At 38.2% G+C, this 20,711-nt stretch overlaps 1 protein-coding gene across 4 annotated transcripts in view; it reads left to right on the forward strand.

Moving 5' to 3' along the window:
* The window catches only part of NSUN7 (NOP2/Sun RNA methyltransferase family member 7), a 48,329-nt gene that overhangs the window by 18,778 nt on the left and 8,840 nt on the right, over positions 1–20,711 (forward strand). For 2 of the 4 annotated variants that reach the window (XM_055246451.2, XM_055246447.2), the window contains exons 5-10: positions 2,202–2,354; positions 2,704–2,887; positions 3,980–4,190; positions 9,958–10,101; positions 13,694–13,795; positions 18,110–18,227. In XM_055246451.2, coding sequence (XP_055102426.1) covers positions 2,202–2,354; positions 2,704–2,887; positions 3,980–4,190; positions 9,958–10,101; positions 13,694–13,795; positions 18,110–18,227 — 912 coding nt within the window. The remainder of the gene's footprint in view (positions 1–2,201; positions 2,355–2,703; positions 2,888–3,979; positions 4,191–9,957; positions 10,102–13,693; positions 13,796–18,109; positions 18,228–20,711) is intronic. The other 2 variants (XM_055246448.2, XM_055246450.2) reach the window with 2 other exon arrangements.

Below are 20,711 nucleotides of genomic sequence, written 5' to 3' on the forward strand. Positions count from 1 at the left end.
AAATCTGTATAACTGCATGTACACTTTATTTTTTGTAGGATTAAATTTTGTTAAAAATCATGGTCCAAAATGTTTACTATCTGGAAAATTGGAGATTTATTTCTCCTTACACTCCTCCCATATACACAGCACATATATATTTCTCAGCTTCATATTTTTAGTCCTTAATGATTGAATAATTCAGTAAATAGCATTTATTATGATAAATTTGAACTAAGGTATTTGCAAGTACTGTTAATAAAAAATAGTCTATACTCAGAATATCTCACAGTGTATAATATAGAACAGTAACTCACCCCTTTTACATTAATTTATTTTTTGAGGTGCATTAATGTACTATGTCATTTTTTTAGTATCCACTGCCGTAGTCCTGTGACATTTAGACACAGAACTAGACAAATCTAATTTTATCGTAGTCCCAAAAGGCTTAATGTTTGACCACCCTTCTCTTTCCTTCCCAAGTTCCCCTATCTTCTCTCTCTCATATACATACACATAATATTCCCACATAAACAACTTTTTTTGGGTGAGATGTTCTCATTCTATTGAGTAGATAAGAAATGTAGAATAAGGACACTGCAGGTATGAAGAAAAGAAGTAGGGATTTAACAGTTGGTGCTAAAAAAAATAACAGAGATGCTCATTTACTACCCCTCTTGTCCTGGCTCCCAGCATTCTTTGAAACAGTTTAGGTGGGCCTGACAGAAAGTGTCCTCCCTTTCTGTACCACCCACCAACCACAACTCAGATCGTATTTGACTGTTTTGTGACATCTCTTCTTATTTCTCACTCAAGGTTATACTTGAGGTTGATTTCAGTTAGATTCCTACTGTGAAAATGCTATGAATATGGGTCAGGAATAAGTCCTGTGTTCTCATTCATTAAAAATTTGGGCTATGAGATCAAGAAAAATCATTGAGCCATCATGGTGATGCTAACCAGTTCTTGTTTTTCTTTTGTGATTTGGAATTTTGAAGCATGGGACATTCAGAACAGGGAAGGACTTAATACAGACTCATGAAAGTTCTTTAATCTTATCAAGACTATACTGGTGCCATCTGTGATACTAATAACTAGCCTATAATGAGTGCCTGCTATGTGCCAGGCACTGCGTTAAGAATTTTGCATACATGATTGATAATCACTACATTAATAACAAGGTAAGCTGACCACCTTTAACAGATGAGAAAACTAGGCTGAAAAAGGAGATTAAGTAACATTCCTGAGGTTACATAGCTAGTAAGTGATAAAACCTGGATTTAACTTCAGGTTTGTCTGACTCTAAATCCTAGACCCTTCTCAATAAATAAGGTTTGTTTTTCTGCTGGGTGCGGTGGCTCATGCCTGTAATCCTAGCACTTTGGGAGGCTGAGGCGGGCGGATCACTTGAGGTCAGGAGTTTGAGAACAGCTTGGCCAACATGGCGAAACCGCATCTGTACTAAAAATACAAAAAATAGCTGGGTGTGGTGGTGCACGCCTGTAGTCCCAGCAACTCGGGAGGCTGAGGTAGGAGAATTGCTTGAACCCACGGGGCAGAGGTTGCAGTAAGCCAAGATCATGCTACTGCACTCCAGCCTGGGCGACAGACAGAGACTCTATCTCAAAAAAAAAAAAAAAAAAGTTTGTCTTTCAACCAGCAATTAATGTAATAGTTAAGAAATTGCTGCACAGCTATACAGGGGCAGCAAAAACAGAATGAAAGAAATCAGGATTATTGGATTTCTATTTTCTTTTCATTTTTTTTTTTTTTGAGACAGAGTTTTGCTCTTGTTGCCCAGGCTGGAGTGGAATGACACGATCTTGGCTCACTGCAACCTCCGCCTCCTGGGTTCAAGTGATTCTCCTGCCTCAACCTCCTGAGTAGCTGGGATTACAGGCACCCACCATCACGCCCGGCTAATTTGGTATTTTTAGTAGAGACGGGGTTTCCCCATGTTGGTCAGGCTGGTCTCAAACTCCTGACCTCAGGTGATCCTCCTGCCTCGGCCTCCCAAAGTGTTGGGATTACAGGCATGAGCTGCTGCGCCCGGCCTTGTATTTCTATGTACAAATATAACACATTTTTATTTTAGACTTCAAAAATTTGAAATAGAATTATTATTTGTTAAAATTCTAAATGTAATTTTTTAGAGTTTCCAGTGGACAATTGATAGTCTTGTCTCAAATGCAATAGATTAAGGATGGATTTTCTGTCTCTAGTTTTAAGATAAAGTTGGCTGCGGCATTGGCAAGATGTCGAATCAAGCATGATGCCCTTTCAATTTACCACATCCTTCCAGAAACAGTTAGGAAACAGGAACTAAGGGCCTCCACTTTACCACTTTATGCTTGGATAAATACTTGTAAAATCAGGTAAGTGTTTAAATCAAATTCTTTATATTTCAAGTCTCCATCCTTTTAAAATAATGTGATTAGAAGCATTACCTTTTTAAGAGGTGGGGGTGGCACATCTAGGGGAGTGATTAGGGAATCAGGGTTAAGTTCCAGAGCTTATGACCAAAGTACCAAAGGTAATTACATAAATATGTTAACTTCTCTGCCTATAATTATCTTTTAGTTTATTGTTGGTTAAAATTGTTAGTTCCATTAGATGTAATGGATGAAGTGATATTTTTCTTTGTTACAGGAAAAAGATGTTAGTGTTAAGTGCATTTTTAATCTATTATATTTGTAATTACAAGCTAATGTTGTGTATTTACAGCCCTGAAGAAGTTTATAATAATTTGAAGAGAAGAGGCTATAATAAAGTCAAATCTGTATTGCATATTGATGATAAAGTCTTTGCTGTGGATCAACATTGCTATGATGTCTTAATTTTTCCATCTCATCTTAAAAATGATCTTATAAATATAGATCTTTTCAAAGATTACAAACTTATATTTCAGGTAAACTAATATTTACTTTCATTGTGATTCTCAACAATCCAACCTAGCCAAAGAACTTCTCCACTTAAAAATAAAACCTAATACTGTTTATATTTTTATAGATTATCAGGGAGGTTTATAAGGCCTAATTGTCACCTTGAACAAAATTAATACCTCTACAATCAGTGCATCTGGTTGGCATTTTTGTCTCATGTGAATTTATAAAGAACATATTCTTCTCCCAGATTCCATAATTGGGAAGATTTGCACTGCTGGCAGCTGTAAGGTTCTACTTTTCTCCCCTAAAGGAGAATTCAGGAGAAAGTACAATGAGACCTTTTCTTCCATCCCTTTCTGGGGAAGATACTAGTGCCATCTTGCATATGAAAAAAGCAATTGTAATAGTTTTTCATAATTTCTTTAATATAGTCTTATAGCTTTGATTTGTAAGAGGTGTATAAAGACTATCAATATAGGAAGAGAATGTGAGGTATAATGTGGTTTCAACTGAACGAAAATAAAAGGTATAAAAAAGTAGTTTAAATTCATTTTTACATCCTTAGATTCCAATTATTGCCTCAGATGTACCTTGATCTTCTAAGGCTTATCCCTTTTCCACATTCATATTCTTGGGCAGAATCTCTTACATATCAAGCACTGAGATCAACTGCAGAAGCTCAACCTGTCACGCCCCCTTTGATGAGCTTCTCAAATATCTTAATTTTAATCTCTGTGAGCTAGTGGCAATTTAGGTGACAAGGTAATGGGGAAGAGAAAATGGAAGTAGTAGATGAGTGGGTTTTTGTGAAGGGGTAAGAATGGGAGTTAAGATAGGATATCATTAATCTGTTGACCATATTTTAGAGATTCTGGCATTGCTTTATACAAAAATTAGTAAGTCATAATTTAGGCTAAACAAAGTTAAGCTCTTTGTTTTAAACATCAGTTGTCTTTGTTAACTCTTTACTTAGACATATATTAAGATGTTAAAACTAAAATGGGTTAGGTATCTAATATTACTATGAGGTACTTTCTTTTATGTAAAGCAAATAGAAGTCAGCTTATATTTCTAGCCATACCCTTTGAAATTCTAATCATACCTTTGTCTTACAGGACAAATCTCGAAGTCTTGCTGTCCATTCTGTAAAGGCTTTATTAAATATGGATGATGATATCTTAATGGTCAATACAGGTTCATGGTACACAGTTGCCCATATGTCAATTTTAACAAATAATAATACCTCAAAAGTATTTGTGTGTGGAGTACAATCACAAGCTAAGGATTCTGACTTGAAGACCCTTTTCACAAAAATGGGATGTAAAAGTATGTAAAAATATTTCTTCATTTGGTGATTATTGTTCTACAGGATTTTAGAAACATTAAAAAGTTTTAATTTATTAGTTTTTTTGTAATGTAAAAGCTCTATATGTGAACTAATATCTTAAAATCCTCACTAATCTGTATCTTATCAGGCTGTCCATGTTGCTTAATTTGGCTAAACAACTGTAGGTTAAATTAATATCTTGGTACTTTGTAATAGTGTTTGACATTTAGCTCACATAATTAGAGGCTCAAACATTTAAAGTAGAAATTTTATCATTTAATAAATAAGAATGATTATTGTTTAATAAATACTTACATAAGTGCTTAAGTGACAAAGATAATATCTAGGACTAGAAGCGAAGTCTTTTTTTTTTTTTTTTTTTTGAGATGAAGTCTCACTTTGTTGCCCAGGCTGGAGTGCACTGGTACGATCACAGTTCACTGCAGCCTCTACCTCCTGGGCTCAAGAGATCCTCCCACCTCAGCCTCCCAAGTAGCTGTGACTAAAGGTTCATGCCACTATGCCTGGCTAATTTTTCTAATTTTTGTAGAGCCAAGGTTTTGCAATGTTGCTCAAGCTAGTCTCAAACTCCTGGGCTCAAGTGATCCACCTGCCTGGGCCTCCCAAAGTCCTGTGATTACAGGCATGAGCCACTAGGCCTGGCCTAGGAGCTGTCTTTTAGGCTTCTTGTTTTTTAAAAATGTTTCCATTGGATCATGCTAGGTAAAGATTACATTTTATTATAGGTTCTACAAGGCTGAAACACTAAGCAAAACTTTTAACAGATTCACAGGGATAGGGAGACAAAAAGTGGAATTCAGGATTTGACCAGGAGAGGTAGCCTGGTAAATACTCAGAATTTCACCTGGAGCCCCGAAGTATATCTTGGATAGTGATCAGTCCTCCAAAGAATTAGAACCCCCATTCCAGTCATCTTAATTCCCAATTAGATTAAGGTGATCTGGGATTGCTAGTGCCCAGTCTTAGCTGCCTGCCAGAAGCAAAAAAGTAAATTCCCTCTGGAGGAAAACATCATCCTACATTTCTAATTATCTTCTAATTTTTTTCATTTATTTTTTTTAATTATTTTTTTATTTTTCTGAGATGGAGTCTTCCTCTTGTTGCCCAGGTGGGAGTGCAGTTGGCACCATCTTGGTTCACTGCAACCTCTGCCCCCCCAGGTTCAAGCGATTCTCCTGCCTCAGCCTCCTGAGTAGCTGGGATTACAGGTACTCACCAACACGCCCGGCTAATTTTTGTATTTTTAGTAGAGGTGGCATTTCACCATGTTGGCTAGGTGGTTTCAAACTCCTGACCTCAGGTGATCCACCCATCTCGGCCTCCCAAAGTGCTAGGATTACAGGCGTGAGCCACCGCACCTGGCCCATATCTGCTAAATTTTTTCTGATGCAATATCCACCACTCAATTTTATAAAACACTGACAGAACAAGAAAAGATATGACTAAAACGGAAAGCACTGCAGTAGAAGCAGACCCACAGCATATCTGGAGATACTGGATTTATCAGATGTGGACTTTAGTTTTATTTTTTTGAGACAGGGTCTTGTTATGTTGCCTAGCCTGATCTCCTCCTGGGATCAAGCAATCCTTCTGCCTCAGTCTCTCAAGTAGCTGAAATGACAGGCAGGTGCCACTGCACCTGACTAAAAATGTACACTTTAAAATAACTATGATTAATAAGCTGGAGGGACTAAATGTCAAGTTTTAGAATTTTAGCAAAGAACTGGAAACGATAATCAAAAAAGCTAAAAGAAAGTTCTAGAACTGAAAAATACAATGTCTGAAATTAGGAAGTAAATGTGATAGGGATTTAACAGTAAGTTACATAGAACTGAAGATACAATAAGTGAACTGATAGACCTGAAGAAAATATCCAGACTTAAGCATGGGGACACAAAGGATATGAAAGAGGTCATAAGACACACATGAGACTCAGTGATTCAGTTATCTCATATGTGTTTGGAATTGCAGATGGAGAGGAGAAAAGGAATTAGAAAGAAACAATATTTGAATTTCAGGCTGAGAATTCTTGAAAGTGGATGAAAGACATTAAGCCACAGATTCAAGAAGCCCTGTAAAAGTCTAATCAGAATACATGGAAAACATATCCTATGGCCTGAATATTTGTATCCCCACAAAATTTGTATGTTAAAATCCTAACCCACAAAGTGATGGTATCAGGAGGTGGGGCCTTTGGGAAGTTGTGAGGGCAGAGCCCTCATGAATGGGATTAGTGCCATTATGAAGGGGACCCCAGGGACCTAGGTATCCCCCTTTCACTAACTGAGGATACAGCAGGAAGGCACCATCTGTAAGAAAGCGGGCCCACACCAGACACTGAATCTGCTGGTGCCTTGATCTTCAACTTCCTAGCCTCCAGACTTGTGAGAAATAAAATTCTTTTGTTTATAAGCTACTCATTCTATGGCATTTGTTGTAGCAGCCCAGACAGACTAAGGTAATGTGTTAGGCATACCATAGCATATCTGCTGAAAACCAAAGAGAAAGGCATTGGTGAGTAGCTAGGGAGAAAATATACATACCATCAATGGAATAGCAATAAAACTAAAACCTAACTTTTCAATCGAAACTATCCAGAACCATTAAACAATGTCTTCATTATGCTGAAAGAAACTGCCAGGCTAGATTTTTATATCCACCAAAAATACTCTTTGAAATAAAATAAAGATATTCTCAGACAGACAAAATCTGAGAGTCTGTCACTAGTAGACACAGTAAGGGGAATACTAAAGATACACTGTTTGGGTAGAAGAAATTGGAGGCTGGGCACAGTGGCTCATGCTGGTAATCCCAGTGCTTTGGGAGGCCAAGTTAGGAGGAGGCCAGGAGTTTGAGACCAGCCTGGGTAACACAGTGAGACACTGTCTCTACTAAAAATAAAAAAAATATAGCTGGATGTAGTGACGTGCAGCTGTAGTCCTAGCTACTCAGGATGCTGAAGTGGGAGGACCACTTGAGCCCAGGAGTTTAAGGTTACAGTAAGCTATGATTGTGCCACTGCATTCCAACCTGGGTAACAGAGCAAGACCCTGTCTCAGCCGGGCGCGGTGGCTCACACTTCTAATCCCAGCACTTTGGGAGGCTGAGGTGGGCAGATCACAAGGTCAGGAGATCGAGACCATCCTGGCTAACGCAGTGAAACACCGTCTCTACTAAAAAATGCAAAAAATTAGCCAGGCGTGGTGGCAGGCCCCTGTAGTCCCAGCTACTTGTGAGGCTGAGGCAGGAGAATAGCGTGAACCCGAGAGGCAGAGCTTGCAGTGAGCCGAGATCGCGCCACTGCACTCCAGCCTGGGCGACAGAGCGAGACCGTAGCGAAAAAAAAGACTGTCTCTAAAAAAAGTGGAGATGCTGAAAGAAATGAAGAAAAATACAAAAGTTAAGTACATAGGTAAATCTAAATGATTATAATCTAATGTCTAATGGGGTTGCAAATTAATGTCTGCGGGACTAAAGATATTTAATGTTATATGCAATTAAAATAAATTACAACCATGGCATATAATTTTAGAGGAAAGAAAATAGAATTAATGTGTCCTATGGTTTTTGCTTTTCTAGGAAGTGGTAAAGTAGTATATTAAGTCAATGATGTGTGCTATAATTTCTGGGACAATAAATAAACACATAATAAAATAATGTGTAATGAATAGTTAAGGGGGAGAGGAATGAAATATAGAATTGGAATATGATTCTTAAAAAAAGATAAAAAAGGAGAGGCCAGGTGTGGTAGCTCACGCCTGTAATCCCAGCACTTTAGGAGGCAAGGCAGGAGGATCACCTGCAGCCGGGAGTTCGAGACCAGCCCGACCAGCATGGTGAAACCCCGTCTCTACTAAAAATACAAAACTTAGCCGGATGAGTGGTACAGGCTTGTAGTCCCAGCTGCTTGGTAGGCTGAGGCATGAGAATCACTTGAACCCCAGATGCAGGGGTTGCAGTGAGCTGAGATTGTGCCACTGCCCTCCAGCCTAGGCAACAGAGTGAGACTCCGTCTCATGGAAGGAAAGGAAGGAAGGAAGGAGGGACGGAGGGAGGGAGGGAAGGAAGGAAGGAAGGAAGGAAGGAAGGAAGGAAGGAAGGAAGGAAGGAAGGAAGAGAAGACCAGGCACAGTGGCTCATTCCTGTAAAGACCAGACACAGTGGCTCATTCCTGTAATTCCATTCCAGCACTTTGGGAAGCTGAGGCAGGTGGACTGCTTGAGCCCAGGAGTTTGAGACCAGCCTGGACAACATGGTGAAACCCTATTTCTATCAAAAATACAATTACCCGAGTGATAGCACACTCCTGTGGTCCCAGCTACTTGGGAGGCTGAGGTTAGAGGATTGCTTGAGCCCAGGAGACCAAGGCTGCAGTGAGCCATGATTGTGCCACTGCACTCTAACCTGAGTGACAGAGCAAGACCTGTCTGAAAAAAAGAAAAAAAAAAAAGGAGTGAAAGGGGACATAAAAAAAGCAAGACAAATAGCAAATAGGATGGTAGATTAAACCAAATAATATATATTTAAGCTTACATACATTATATACATATGACATTAAAATATTATGTAAACATAGAAATACACACACACACACATATATATATTTATTTTAAATTTAATTTAATTTTATTTTTTGAGACGATGTCTTGCTCTGTTGCCCAGGCTGGAGTGCAGTGGCGTGATCTCGGCTCACTGCAAGCTCCGCCTCCCAGGTTTACGCCATTCTCCTGCCTCAACCTCTCCGAGTAGCTGGGACTACAGGCGCCCGCCACCACGCCTGGCTAATTTTTTGTATTTTTAGTAGAGACAGGGTTTCACCATGGTCTCGATCTCCTGACCTTGTGATCCGCCCGCCTCGGCCTCCCAAAGTGCTGGCATTACAGGCGTGAACCACCGCGCCCGGCCAGAAAAAACAATTTTAAAAGACACAGAGAAAAGGAAGAGGGAAAAATTGGTGAGGCAAGAGAAAGGCAGCAGGTGGGGCCGTATCAAGAGTGATTTTTCAGCAGGTGAAGGATGTGATAGCCACTGCAAAAGTGGAGGGTTGGCTGTAAGATAGGGGCACAGATGGCTATAACACAAGGGAAGGCAGACTCTCTTAAGCTAAGTCACAAGATCCTTAAAGGTATGATTGATATTTTATACCAGTTTGTATGGATTCTGTACCTTGGACTGCAACTTATACGTGTTTCTGATAACCCTCCCCCACCTTTTTTTTTTTTTTTCTGGAGAAAAGATAGAACATAAAAGGGGATAAAGAATGGGAGAGGGAAATAACCAATATTGAGCCCTTGCTATATAATAGACACCAAGCTAAGCTTAACTACTTTATCTCAGTCTTCACCACAGTTATATGAGGTAGCCATCCCATTTTATGAAGAAGGAAATGGAGGCTCAGGAGATTAAAATGCATAGCTAGTAAACAGTGAAGCTGGGAGTCAACTTGAATTTTTCTGCCTCTGCAGTCCATTTCTCCCCTACTATATATCCTGCAGTTCAGAATGAGAATTTAATTTTAAATTTCAACATCATTTCAGGTGAAGGAGAAAGCATGCTATTAATAGGATTCCTGTATTAACTTTGGGTAGATATCAGAGAAGAATAGCCCTCTTTTCTAACTACATCAAAATGAATTTTTGTGAGGTTGAGGATTTTAAAATGTAGAATAAATAGATATAATCACATACTACATTAAGATTTTTCATTAATATTTTACATTAAATTTTCTGTGTTTTTTTCCCCCAGATATTGAAATACTTCGTGAGACATTTATTAACATTGAATCAAAGGATCACAGGTTACAGAAAGTTAAAGTGATTTTGCTGCTACCTCGTTGTTCAGGACTGGGTGTTAGTAATCCAGTAGAATTTATTTTAAATGAACATGAAGGTACTTGTTTTAATTTCTAAATTATTGAAATTAGTTGACAGTTTAAAATATAAAATTATTTAAAGTCATTAAAATAGCATATCAAATACATCTGATTAATAAATAATAGCGACCATATATAAAGTACTTACTATGCGTAAAGTCCTTTACCTCTGTTACCTCATTTAATCCTTACACCAATCCAATAGACCAGGGTGATATTGAAAATATTTAATAATTGGAATAATGTAGGCAATCAGAAAAGATGCTGGCCAGGATGCTATTCTGAATATACCAGAGCTCTTGATGTAAGTGTTAAAATTTATAGATGAAAATGCTGAGACTCAAAGATTGATTCATTTTTCTCAGGTCAAGCAACTAGAGACAGAGCTGGGATTCAAATTTAGATCTGTTTGACTCGAGCCTATGTTCTAAACATGATCCTAATTAAATCATAATCCAATTATTTCAAACTCAAAGGTGTCTTAATCTCTAGGATGTATGCTTTATGAAATGAATATCTCAGACTAAATATGAAGCATTTACATTTAATTTTATTGGCTTTTAAATACATTTAAAATAATAATTATTTAACATTAACATTTATTGAGCACTTAGATGTAAGGCCCTGGGCGTGGCACTTTTCTTGGATTATTTCATAAGTCTTCACAAGAATTCTGTGAAGTACTAACTTGTTAACTTCTATTTTACAAATGAGGAATCCGAGGCTCAGAGAAGTTAATGAAGTGTCCTAGGATCATTGGGCTAGTAAAAGGCAGAGCTTGGATTCAAATACAACCAGTCTGACTCTGAGACTGGCACTTTTAATGACTCTCTTAATCACATTATATTGCTCCAAATTAAATGAAACTTATTCTTATCCCTTGCTTATATTGAAAGGCATAGATAAGGTTAATTAGAATATTAGAAAAAGAAGACACCCCACCAATGTACAGAATATAGTAACTGTTTTCTGTTTCTAGCAAGGACAGACAGGAGGAAAAGAAATGGAGGGAAAGGAGCTAATATTTATTAAACACAACAATGTCCCAGGCAATATTCTAGGTAGTGTTCACATACTGTCTTTTAGTATTCACAATAACTTTTTGAGGATAGTGTTCTTATAATTGTAGAGGAAAAAAACCAAGACTCAGAAAAATTAAACAAGTTGCTTATGGTCATGTAGCTAGTAAGTAGGGAAGCTGGGATTCAAATTCAGTTCGGTTAGCACATTTTCCTTCCACTAAACGACACTGTCTTTAACTGGGTTTACACTGTACCACATGGAATTTTGACTTGCTATAGAAAATTTCTTTCCAGAGAGACTTCAATAGAAGAATAACCAATTCAGATGGTAGAATGGTAGGTAGGCTGAGAAAATTTCTAGATGAACTTTTTTTTTTTTTTTGAGACGGAGTCTTGCTCTGTCTCCCAGGCTGGAGTGCAGTGGCACGATCTCGGCTCACTGCAAGCTCCGCCTCCCGGGTTCCCGCCATTCTCCTGCCTCAGCCTCTCCGAGTAGCTGGGACTACAGGCGCCCGCCACCACACCCGGCTAATTTTTTGTATTTTTAGTAGAGACGGGGTTTCACCGTGGTCTCGATCTGCTGACCCCGTGATCCGCCCGCCTCGGCCTCCCAAAGTGCTGGGATTACAAGCGTGAGCCACCGCGCCCAGCCTAGATGAACTTTAAGAAATAATCAAAGAACAATTAGTAGACACTGAAAGAAAAGGGGGAAGGAAAAAAGGGGGAAGAAATAGCAGCTATAATAAGCATAGCAGTCAGGAGAACTAGAGGTCAGAACTGTGAGACTCTTGCCTTATCCTGGGCCATTTTGAGGTGGAAATCCAGAAAAAAAAAAAAAAAAAAAAAACACAGAATAAAAATAAACTAAAGGCTAGGGGAGAAAAGCCCAGAGGAAAATACAAATAAGGAAAGGGGGGAAAGGAAAACATTTCCTAGGTACTGGTAATGTTTTGAAAGCCTTGATGAGGAGATGATAGGATAAGCTAAGAAGTTGTCGTATCCTGAAGTAAGCGGGCTTTTGAAGGAAACTGTACTCTGAGGAGCTAAAAGCCAGGGCAAATAAGGAGCTGCTGACCTAGTGACTGTGGTGGGAATGTGGAACGTTAACCAGAAACTTAGTAGGGGTGAATCCAAAAGATTATTTTATTAAACTTAGATACAAGGTAGAATGGAACAATAAGGAATTAGTTTTAAAAACATTTTAACATTGAAAAATATTAGAACCATTGACGAATATATGAAGTTGGCCCTTGCTAACGACTTGGAATTATTTTAAGATAGAATTAAAGAAACAGATGATATGACTTTAGAGTATAATAATTTGTAATAGTCCTTTAACAAGTAATGGATAGTTTTAGAGCAGAGAAAAAAAATGTGAAATGTAGGCCAGGCACAGTGGCTCACACCTGTAATCCCACCACTTTGGGAGGCTGAGGTGGGTAGATCAGTTGAGGCCAGGAGTTTGAGACCAGCCTGACCAACATAGTGAAACCCAGTCTCTACTAAAAATACAAAAATTAGCTGGGCATCGTGGTGAACACCTGTAGTCCCAGCTATTCAGGAGGCTGAGGCATGAGAATGGCTTGAACCCAGGAGGCAGAGGTTGCAGTGAGCCGAGATGGTGCCACTGCACTCCAGCCTGGATGACAGAGTGAGATCCTGTCTCAAAAAAAACAGCAACAACAACAATAACAAAAAACAAAAAACACCTCATGAAATGTAAAACTAAATTGGGAAGAAATGGAGTTTAATTAACCTTTAGTGATATTACTGGAATGGGCAACAGCCACATACATGGTATAAATAATTGGCTGTCATACTCTAGCGCGTTCTAGAGAGGCAGTGTAATACAGAGTTTAAAAATTTGGGCCCTCTGGTTAGATTTCTGAGTTAGAATCCTGGCTGTCCACTTAGTAGCTATATAATCTTAGACAAGTTGTTTAATGTATGTTTAAACAATTATCTCAATGTTAAAAGGGCTAGTAATTCTTCAAGGGGTTGTTAAAATAATCTACATAAAGGAGTAGCATTCAGTATATCTTCATTAATATTGTCAATACATATATTTAAGTTATTTTTCAAAAATTAAAAAAGGTAAGACATTATTTCATAAAGACATAACATTTGCTTTTCTGAATATTTTCTTCCAAGATTTCTTTTGGAAAGTTAGTATTTTAAACTATATCCTTGTGTGTTCCCAGATCTGACTATAGCCCATTCGTTTTTATTTTGGAAAAGAAATTTTATTTTCTCTTTCCAGTATTAGTCTCGAGACTGATGGCATTTTCTCTTCTGTGTCTAAATGACTTATGTGACTACTTGGATGACTATCTCATAGCAACTTGGAGAAAAACAATATTAAATATTTTCAATATTCTTTTTGAAAAGCAATATTAAAATGAAACAGAATTAACTTTATTGTTCTAATTTTTAAGTCAACATTTTAATATCTATTTAGTTTTAATAGATATTTTCCATGAAACACTTTTATTGGTAGGCAAAATGATTGAAAAATTTTATGATTATAACAATATGTAAAAAGTTTTTAATGGTGATATATTTAAAAGCGTTTCTTTTTAAAATTCAGATACAGAATTCCTTAAAGATCACTCTCAAGGAGGCATATCTGTGGACAAACTTCACGTTCTTGCTCAACAGCAGTATGAACAGCTCACACATGCAATGAAATGTAAGGTTGTCATAGGCACCATCTTGTTAAAATACGGTGTACATTTTAGAAATATTAGTTTTTCATGATCTATTATAATCAAGCAATGAAGTATGAGCCATGAGCACATTTTCCAGAACATTCAGTCTTACTGCCTTCAAATAACAAAATATTTATCTTTACCAATTTAATCTCAGTTTTTAGAATATATGCTTTACTATAATTTTAAACAGGTTAGCAAGCATAATTTACCAATTTTGTAGTGCTGAAGTGGAATAATTATGTATATTTATAATTGTAGTTTCAGCTTTCCTGTTTCTTCTCTTAGATTTCTTACTCGATATAATTTTTCTGTTGTCATTGTGCCTAACCCTAACAACTCTTCTACAGTCCAAATTTTAGTCAAACTCTTATTTCTCTTAGTGCTAAGTAGAGGACAGAGAGGTGCAATCGCAGAGAAAGCCTAGATGCCTAGATCTCTTGATTTGAAGTTTGAGTAACAAGGCAGCACTTTGAGTGATTTATATCATTGCTTTAATCACTTCATTTAGATTTTGAGTACCACTGCCTTTCCACATATGCACACAGAAATCTAGATGTCTCTGAGAAATTAATAAGCTTTTATTAATTCCGTATATATTTATAAAGTGCTCACTTTGGGTCAGGTAGTAAGCTGTATGTAAGGTGTATCAGTGTTAGCAAATCCTGACCTGCAAAGGCTTAAAGATAAATGGATATGGGCATCGACCCCATCTATATTATCGGTATAGATCTATGGGTATAGATCATTCAGTAAATATATAAACACACATGAGGTAGAAATAAGGCCTATAGGAATCACAGAGGTCACAGCTTGCCAAGAGTAAAAGCAAAAAATAAATAAGTAAATAGAAAGCACAGAGGAGGCCTTTTCTTTTAGTTCATATTGCTACTAAATATTCATTTGAACATGATATGGATATGATCTAGGAAATAAGTTGATTGGAAGATCAGGAATTTGGTAAATAATAAGCCTTTTACTTGAAGCATTTTAAATAAATTTTAACTGGATATTTGAAGCTTAAAAAAGCTTCAGAAAGAATCTAAGAAGCAAAGGGATTTTAATGACATAAGCTCTTTTATGATGCCAAATAAACTGAAATTTGGCAACTCTTGAGATTATGACAGTTTATGTTACTGGAAGACATACTGTAAGTCAAAACAAGTTGTATTTAATTTTCTCGTAAGAGAATGCTATCTTAGGTAGTTAAGTGTGTAATCAGGGGTTTGACTCCAAATTTTGATAGAACTGACTAAAAGCCCGATTTGAAGTCAACCACGTAAAAGATAATTATGTAATCTGTCATGGGATTAGAGTAAAAACAAATAAAAATTAAAAATACCAAAAGGTAACTGTGCTCTGTCCTTGTTAGTTGTGAAAATAATTTTTAAATATTTGAGCACTTATTGTTTACTTATTATGTGCCAGGCACCTGCTACTTACTTCATATGTATTATTTTATTTAATAATCACCAAATGTTCTTCCTTAGTTTCCATGCTATCTTTGACCAGAGCAACAAGGGGGCTCGGGCACCCCTAATTCCCTTACCCTCTAAGACTCACAGCCTTGCCACTATTCTCTACTTTAAAATCATAAGTGGGGGCCAGGCTCGGTGGCTCGTGCCTGTAATCCCAGCACTTTGGGAGGCTAAACCTGGTGGATCACTTGAGGCCAGCTTGGACAACATGGTGAAACCCCATCTCTACTAAAAATACAAAAATTAGCCAGGCGTGTTGGCGCATGCCTGTAGTCCCAGCTACTTGGGAGGCTGAGATATGAGAATCACTTGTTATAGTGAGCTGAGATTGCACCACTGCACTCCAGCCTGGGTGACAGAGTGAGATTCGGTCTCTAAATAAATAAATAAATAAGTGGGCTGGGCATGGTGGCTCATGTCTGAAATCTCAGTGCTTTGGGAGGCCAACATGGTAGGATCACTTGAGGCCAGGAGTTTGAGACCAACCTGGACAATATAGTGAGATGCTGCCTCTACAAAAAATAAAAAAAGTTATCTAGGCATGGGGGCATGCAGGCTACTCAGGAGGCTGAAGTGGGAGGATTGCTTGAGCGCAGGAGTTGGAGGCTGCAGTGAGCCGTAATCACCTCACTGCACTCCAGCCTGGGCAACAGAGCAAGACCCCATCTCTTAAAAAAATCAAACAAATCAAATTATAAGAAACATGTCTCCTTATATGCTTTATACCTATTAATGACAATTAACTCAAGAGGCCCCGACTCCAGGTCATTCCTCATCTCCTATACTCTGGTCTCCATAACTTTCTTCATATCCCTTTGTCCACATCTCTCACTCTGTGCTTGTTAGAATTTATAGTTCCTCATCAACAAAAATTCCCTATATTTTAACTTCTTTGAATGTCCTCCCCCTTTGTAAAAAATTCCGTAACTTGCCTTTCCCCTAGGAACAGTGTTTCCTCAGTCTTTCCTCTCCTTTTTTGAGCTATTACCATCACACGTTCACTCCTGCCACTAAACTGAAATGGTCCTGTGAAGATCGCCAGTGATCCCCATGCTGTTGTGTCAGTTACCAGCCCTCGTCTACCTTGGTCTATCTGTGGCAGTTGACAGAAGTGGTTGCTTCCTCTCCCTTCACACACTTCCATCACTTGTCTTCCAGGGCACCACCTTCCAGGCCTTCTCTGGCCTCCCCTTCTCTGTGTCCCTTACTGGGTCCTCTCTGTCTCAACACCCTGTTTAACATGGGAGTGTGCCACAGTCCATGCCTTGTATCTTTTTTCTCTGCCTGTACTTATCCCTTGGTGATTGTATCCAGTCCCACGGTTTTAAACACCTCTGTGTGACTCCCAAATCTATATTTCCAGTCTAAACTTCCTCTCGAAACTCTAAGCTTGTATTTCCAGCTGCCTTCTTGACATCTCCACTTAGGGACTCATAGTCATCCCAAAGCTAACATGTCTAAGATGGAAGCTCTGATCTTCCTCCTGCCATACCTGTTCCTCTCACAGTACTGCCATTTCAGTTAATGATAGTTGTAGCCTTCCACTCACTTAGGCTAAAAACGTTAGCATTATCCATGATTTCTCTTTCATACCCACAGCCAGTCTGTCAGTGTATGAGGTAGGTTCTACATTCAACTTATATCCAGAATATATCCAGCTACCTCCACCACTACCACGGTGTCCAAACCACCATCACCTCACACTTGCATTACTGTAATGACCTCCTAATTTCTCTACCAGCCTCTGCCCCTGCCCTCTGTACTCTATTCTTAACACAGCAATTGGAGTGATCTTGTTAAAACCCATCATAACCTGAGTAAAAACCTAAGCCCTTCCGGTGTCCCACAAGTCCCTGTACTATCTGGGGCTCAGACCATGCTTTCTGACTTCGACTTACTATTCTGTCTTCATTCCCTCTGCTCTGATCAAACCGGCCCCTTCACTTTCCTGGAACATACCAGCACCATGTTGACTTCAGGCCTTTACACTGGCTGTTTCTTTACCTTAGAATGCTTTTCCCTAAATAGCTCTGTGGCTGGTTCCATCTCCATCTAGTCTACCCACAGTTTGCCATCTCAACAATGCTTTCTCTCACTGCCCTATTTCACACTATTTCTCCTGGAACTGTCTATCCCTCACCCCTGCTCTGCTTTTCTCCATAGCATTGATCACCTAATAGTATTATATAGTTTTCCTATTTATCTCTGTCCTATTGTCTTTCCCCTCTACTAGAAAGTTAGCTCCACAGGGGCATGGATTTTTGTTTGTGTTGTTGTATCCCAAAGCCTAGAACAGTGCCTGTCTGGCAGGTGGTAGGTGCTCAATAAGTATGAATCAATGAGTGAATTGCAAGTGGTAGTACTACCTCATTTTACAGATGAAAAATTTAAGACTTTAAGTAATTTGCCCAGGTTCATACAGCAGTAAGTGACAGAACTGGGATTCACCTCTAAGTCGGTCTGTTTCTAGAGTCCTTTAAACTATTTAGGCAATATCGCTTGTAGAAGAATGGGCAGAAGTATCAAGTTCATGGCAACCTGTAGTATTTATTTCTTTGTGTTTATAACTAAGTTGGCCTCATTTTTTGTTGAATTTTCAATTTCCATACAATCCAGTTAGAGTGACTTTACTTACTGGCCACGGACTAAATTACTAAGACAAGCTTTTACTTTAAAAGGGAGCCATTCAAGCATCTGGGGAAATTATTCTCATCAAAACCATGTGGTATTAGTATCAAATAGATGTTTGGAAACATAGCACATTTGTATAGGATTGTTAATAGAGTTGTTACAGTCATGCATCTTCTTCTAATATAGTTACTAAAGCTCAAGCAGTTGTTTACTGCACATGTTCAGTTTGTCCAGAAGAAAATGAAGCTGTTGTTAAGAAAGCACTGGAATTTCAAGACCTTGGGAATAAAGGACAACCTTATAGGTAAGAAAAGGAAGGATTCTTCTAAACAACTCAAATATTTTTTAAAATGAAAAATATTTTCTAAGTTATATAAAGACATTCTACTTTTTAAAATTATACTTTAGTATGATAAAATTGCCTGACTTCTTACAAATTTAACGTAGATTCCATAGGGCTTTTTCTTTTTCTTTTTTTCTTTTTAAGATGGAATCTTGCTCTGTCATCCAGGCTGGAGTGCAGTGGCACCATCTCGATTCACCGCAAACTCCGCCTCCCAGGTTCAAGCAATTCTCCTGCCTCAGCCTCCCAAGTGGCTGGGATTACAGGCACGTGCCACCATGCCGGGCTAATTTTTGTATTTTTAGTAGAGATGGGGGTTTTACCATGTTGACCACGCTGCTCTCAAACTCCTGACCTCAGGTAATCCACCTGCCTTGGCCTCCCAAAGTGCTGGGATTACAGGTGTGAGCCACCGCGCCTGGCCCTATAGAACCTTTTTCAACAGCTTGGCATGAGTATTTTCTTATACATCAAAAGACTCTTTTATTTTTGTTATTTTTTTGTTTGTTTTTAACACCTGTCATGGACATCTATGTTTTTGTTATTGTTAAAGCTAAAGGCATTTTGGCTTTGACTTGATTGGTTTCTGGATAAATGGGTCCAAATTTCTTATCCCCATTTTAGATACATGCATTCCTCAGTAGAATTAAAAAGTATATAAAATATTCTTAGAAAATAGAAAATTTGGTTTATTATCTGAAAGAGTACACATTTATTTCTTAAGGCCTGTTAGCCTTTGGTACCCACCAGGATATAACCCGGAGAACTATAATAGCTTCTGGAGAAAATGCTGCAATAAACTAAGGGTAGAGAGTAAGAGCATTAACACTACAGTGTGAACTGTGGACATCAAGATAAGGAGTAGATCTCAGGAATAGATGACAGTAATTAGTTCTTTAAGATTGTGACAATGAATACGTTTATTTTAGACCTCACTTTGAGTTTTTACTTATTTCTCCTGTTTTGAACTTCTCTTCTAATTTTTTTTTTTTTTTTTTTTTTTTTGAGATGGAGTCTCGCTCTGTCGCCCAGGCTGGAGTGCAGTCATGCAATCTCTGCTCACTGCCACCTCCGCCTCCTGGGTTCAAGTGATTCTCATGCCTCAGCCTCCCAAGTAGCTGGGATTACAGGCGCACACCACCACGCCCAGCTAATTTTTTTATTTTTAGTACAGATGGGGTTTCACTACGTTGCCCAGACTGGTCTCAAACTGCTGGCCTCAAGTGATCTGCCTGCCTCAGCCTCCCAAATTGCTGGGATTACAGGCGAAAGACACCACGCCTGGCTCCTCTAATTCTTAATATGCATGTTGTCTGCTCCCTCCTTTTAACCTGATATTTTTCCTTCGCCCATTTCACAAGTGGGCATATTAATCACATCTCTATTTTCTTTCTTGCTGACTTTCCTTATTTAGTAGCTCCTTTTGGTAGCTAAGAGCCAACTTCATGTTCTGAGAGCTCGTCAACATAGCATTAGCTAAATCATCATCCAGTGGCAAAGGATATTATTGAAGGTATGCAACCAAATTGGTGAATGTGAAATGTGTGCCTCTTGATTTGCTAGGAATAATATTTATAAGAAATGATGGCTAGCCTGGTGCGGTGGCTCACACCTGTAATCCCAGCACTTTGGGAGGCCAAGGTGGGCACATACCTTTACCTCAGGTGTTCAAGACCAGCCTGGGCAACATGGTGAAACCCTGTGTGTTAAAAAAAAAAAAAAAAAAGAATATGATATGGCAACCGTGGAGGAATATTGATTTTATTTCAGGCAAGCCATGATTAATGATTAATCTGTAGCATAAAAGACACAAGTAATATAAAGACAGAATCCATAATTCTATATTAGTTTGAGATTTGAGCTCAAATTGGAGAGTATATATTGAAGACGTTTATAACTACTTGTTGGGGATGCTGCCAAAAGAAATTATGCATTACCTAGGGAATTATACCAAGAATCACTTCTTAGTACCCCAAAGTGGTAGAATTTAGAGTTGAAAGCAGTATTACATGTCATTTAATCTCATCATCTACCTGTTGCTTATATTTCTTTTTAATATCCCAGAAATATTCAGCTCATTTTGGATTTCAGCTGTCATGATAAAATTTGCAAATCTGTAATTTTTTTGGTCCCCTATTGTAAAAATTTCACATTACAGAAGTACTAACTTAAAACGAAAGCCTTTTTCCAAATGGCATCCTCTTATATATAATTGTTCTTAACAATTTGATTTATAGTCTTCTAGATTTTTCCACCACCATAGAATGTGCATATTTTAAGATTTAATCGATATTGTCAAATTACTACCAACACATTCACTCTTATAAACCTGTTTTCCCACAGCTTCAGAAATGCTGAGCTTCATCAGACTTAAAATCTTTACTCACTTGTAGGGTGAAAACATGAGATCTCGTTACTGATTGTATTTTCATTTCTCTATTACTG

Source organism: Symphalangus syndactylus, chromosome 16 (genome assembly GCF_028878055.3).
Source record: "Symphalangus syndactylus isolate Jambi chromosome 16, NHGRI_mSymSyn1-v2.1_pri, whole genome shotgun sequence".
Lineage (NCBI taxonomy): Eukaryota > Metazoa > Chordata > Mammalia > Primates > Hylobatidae > Symphalangus > Symphalangus syndactylus.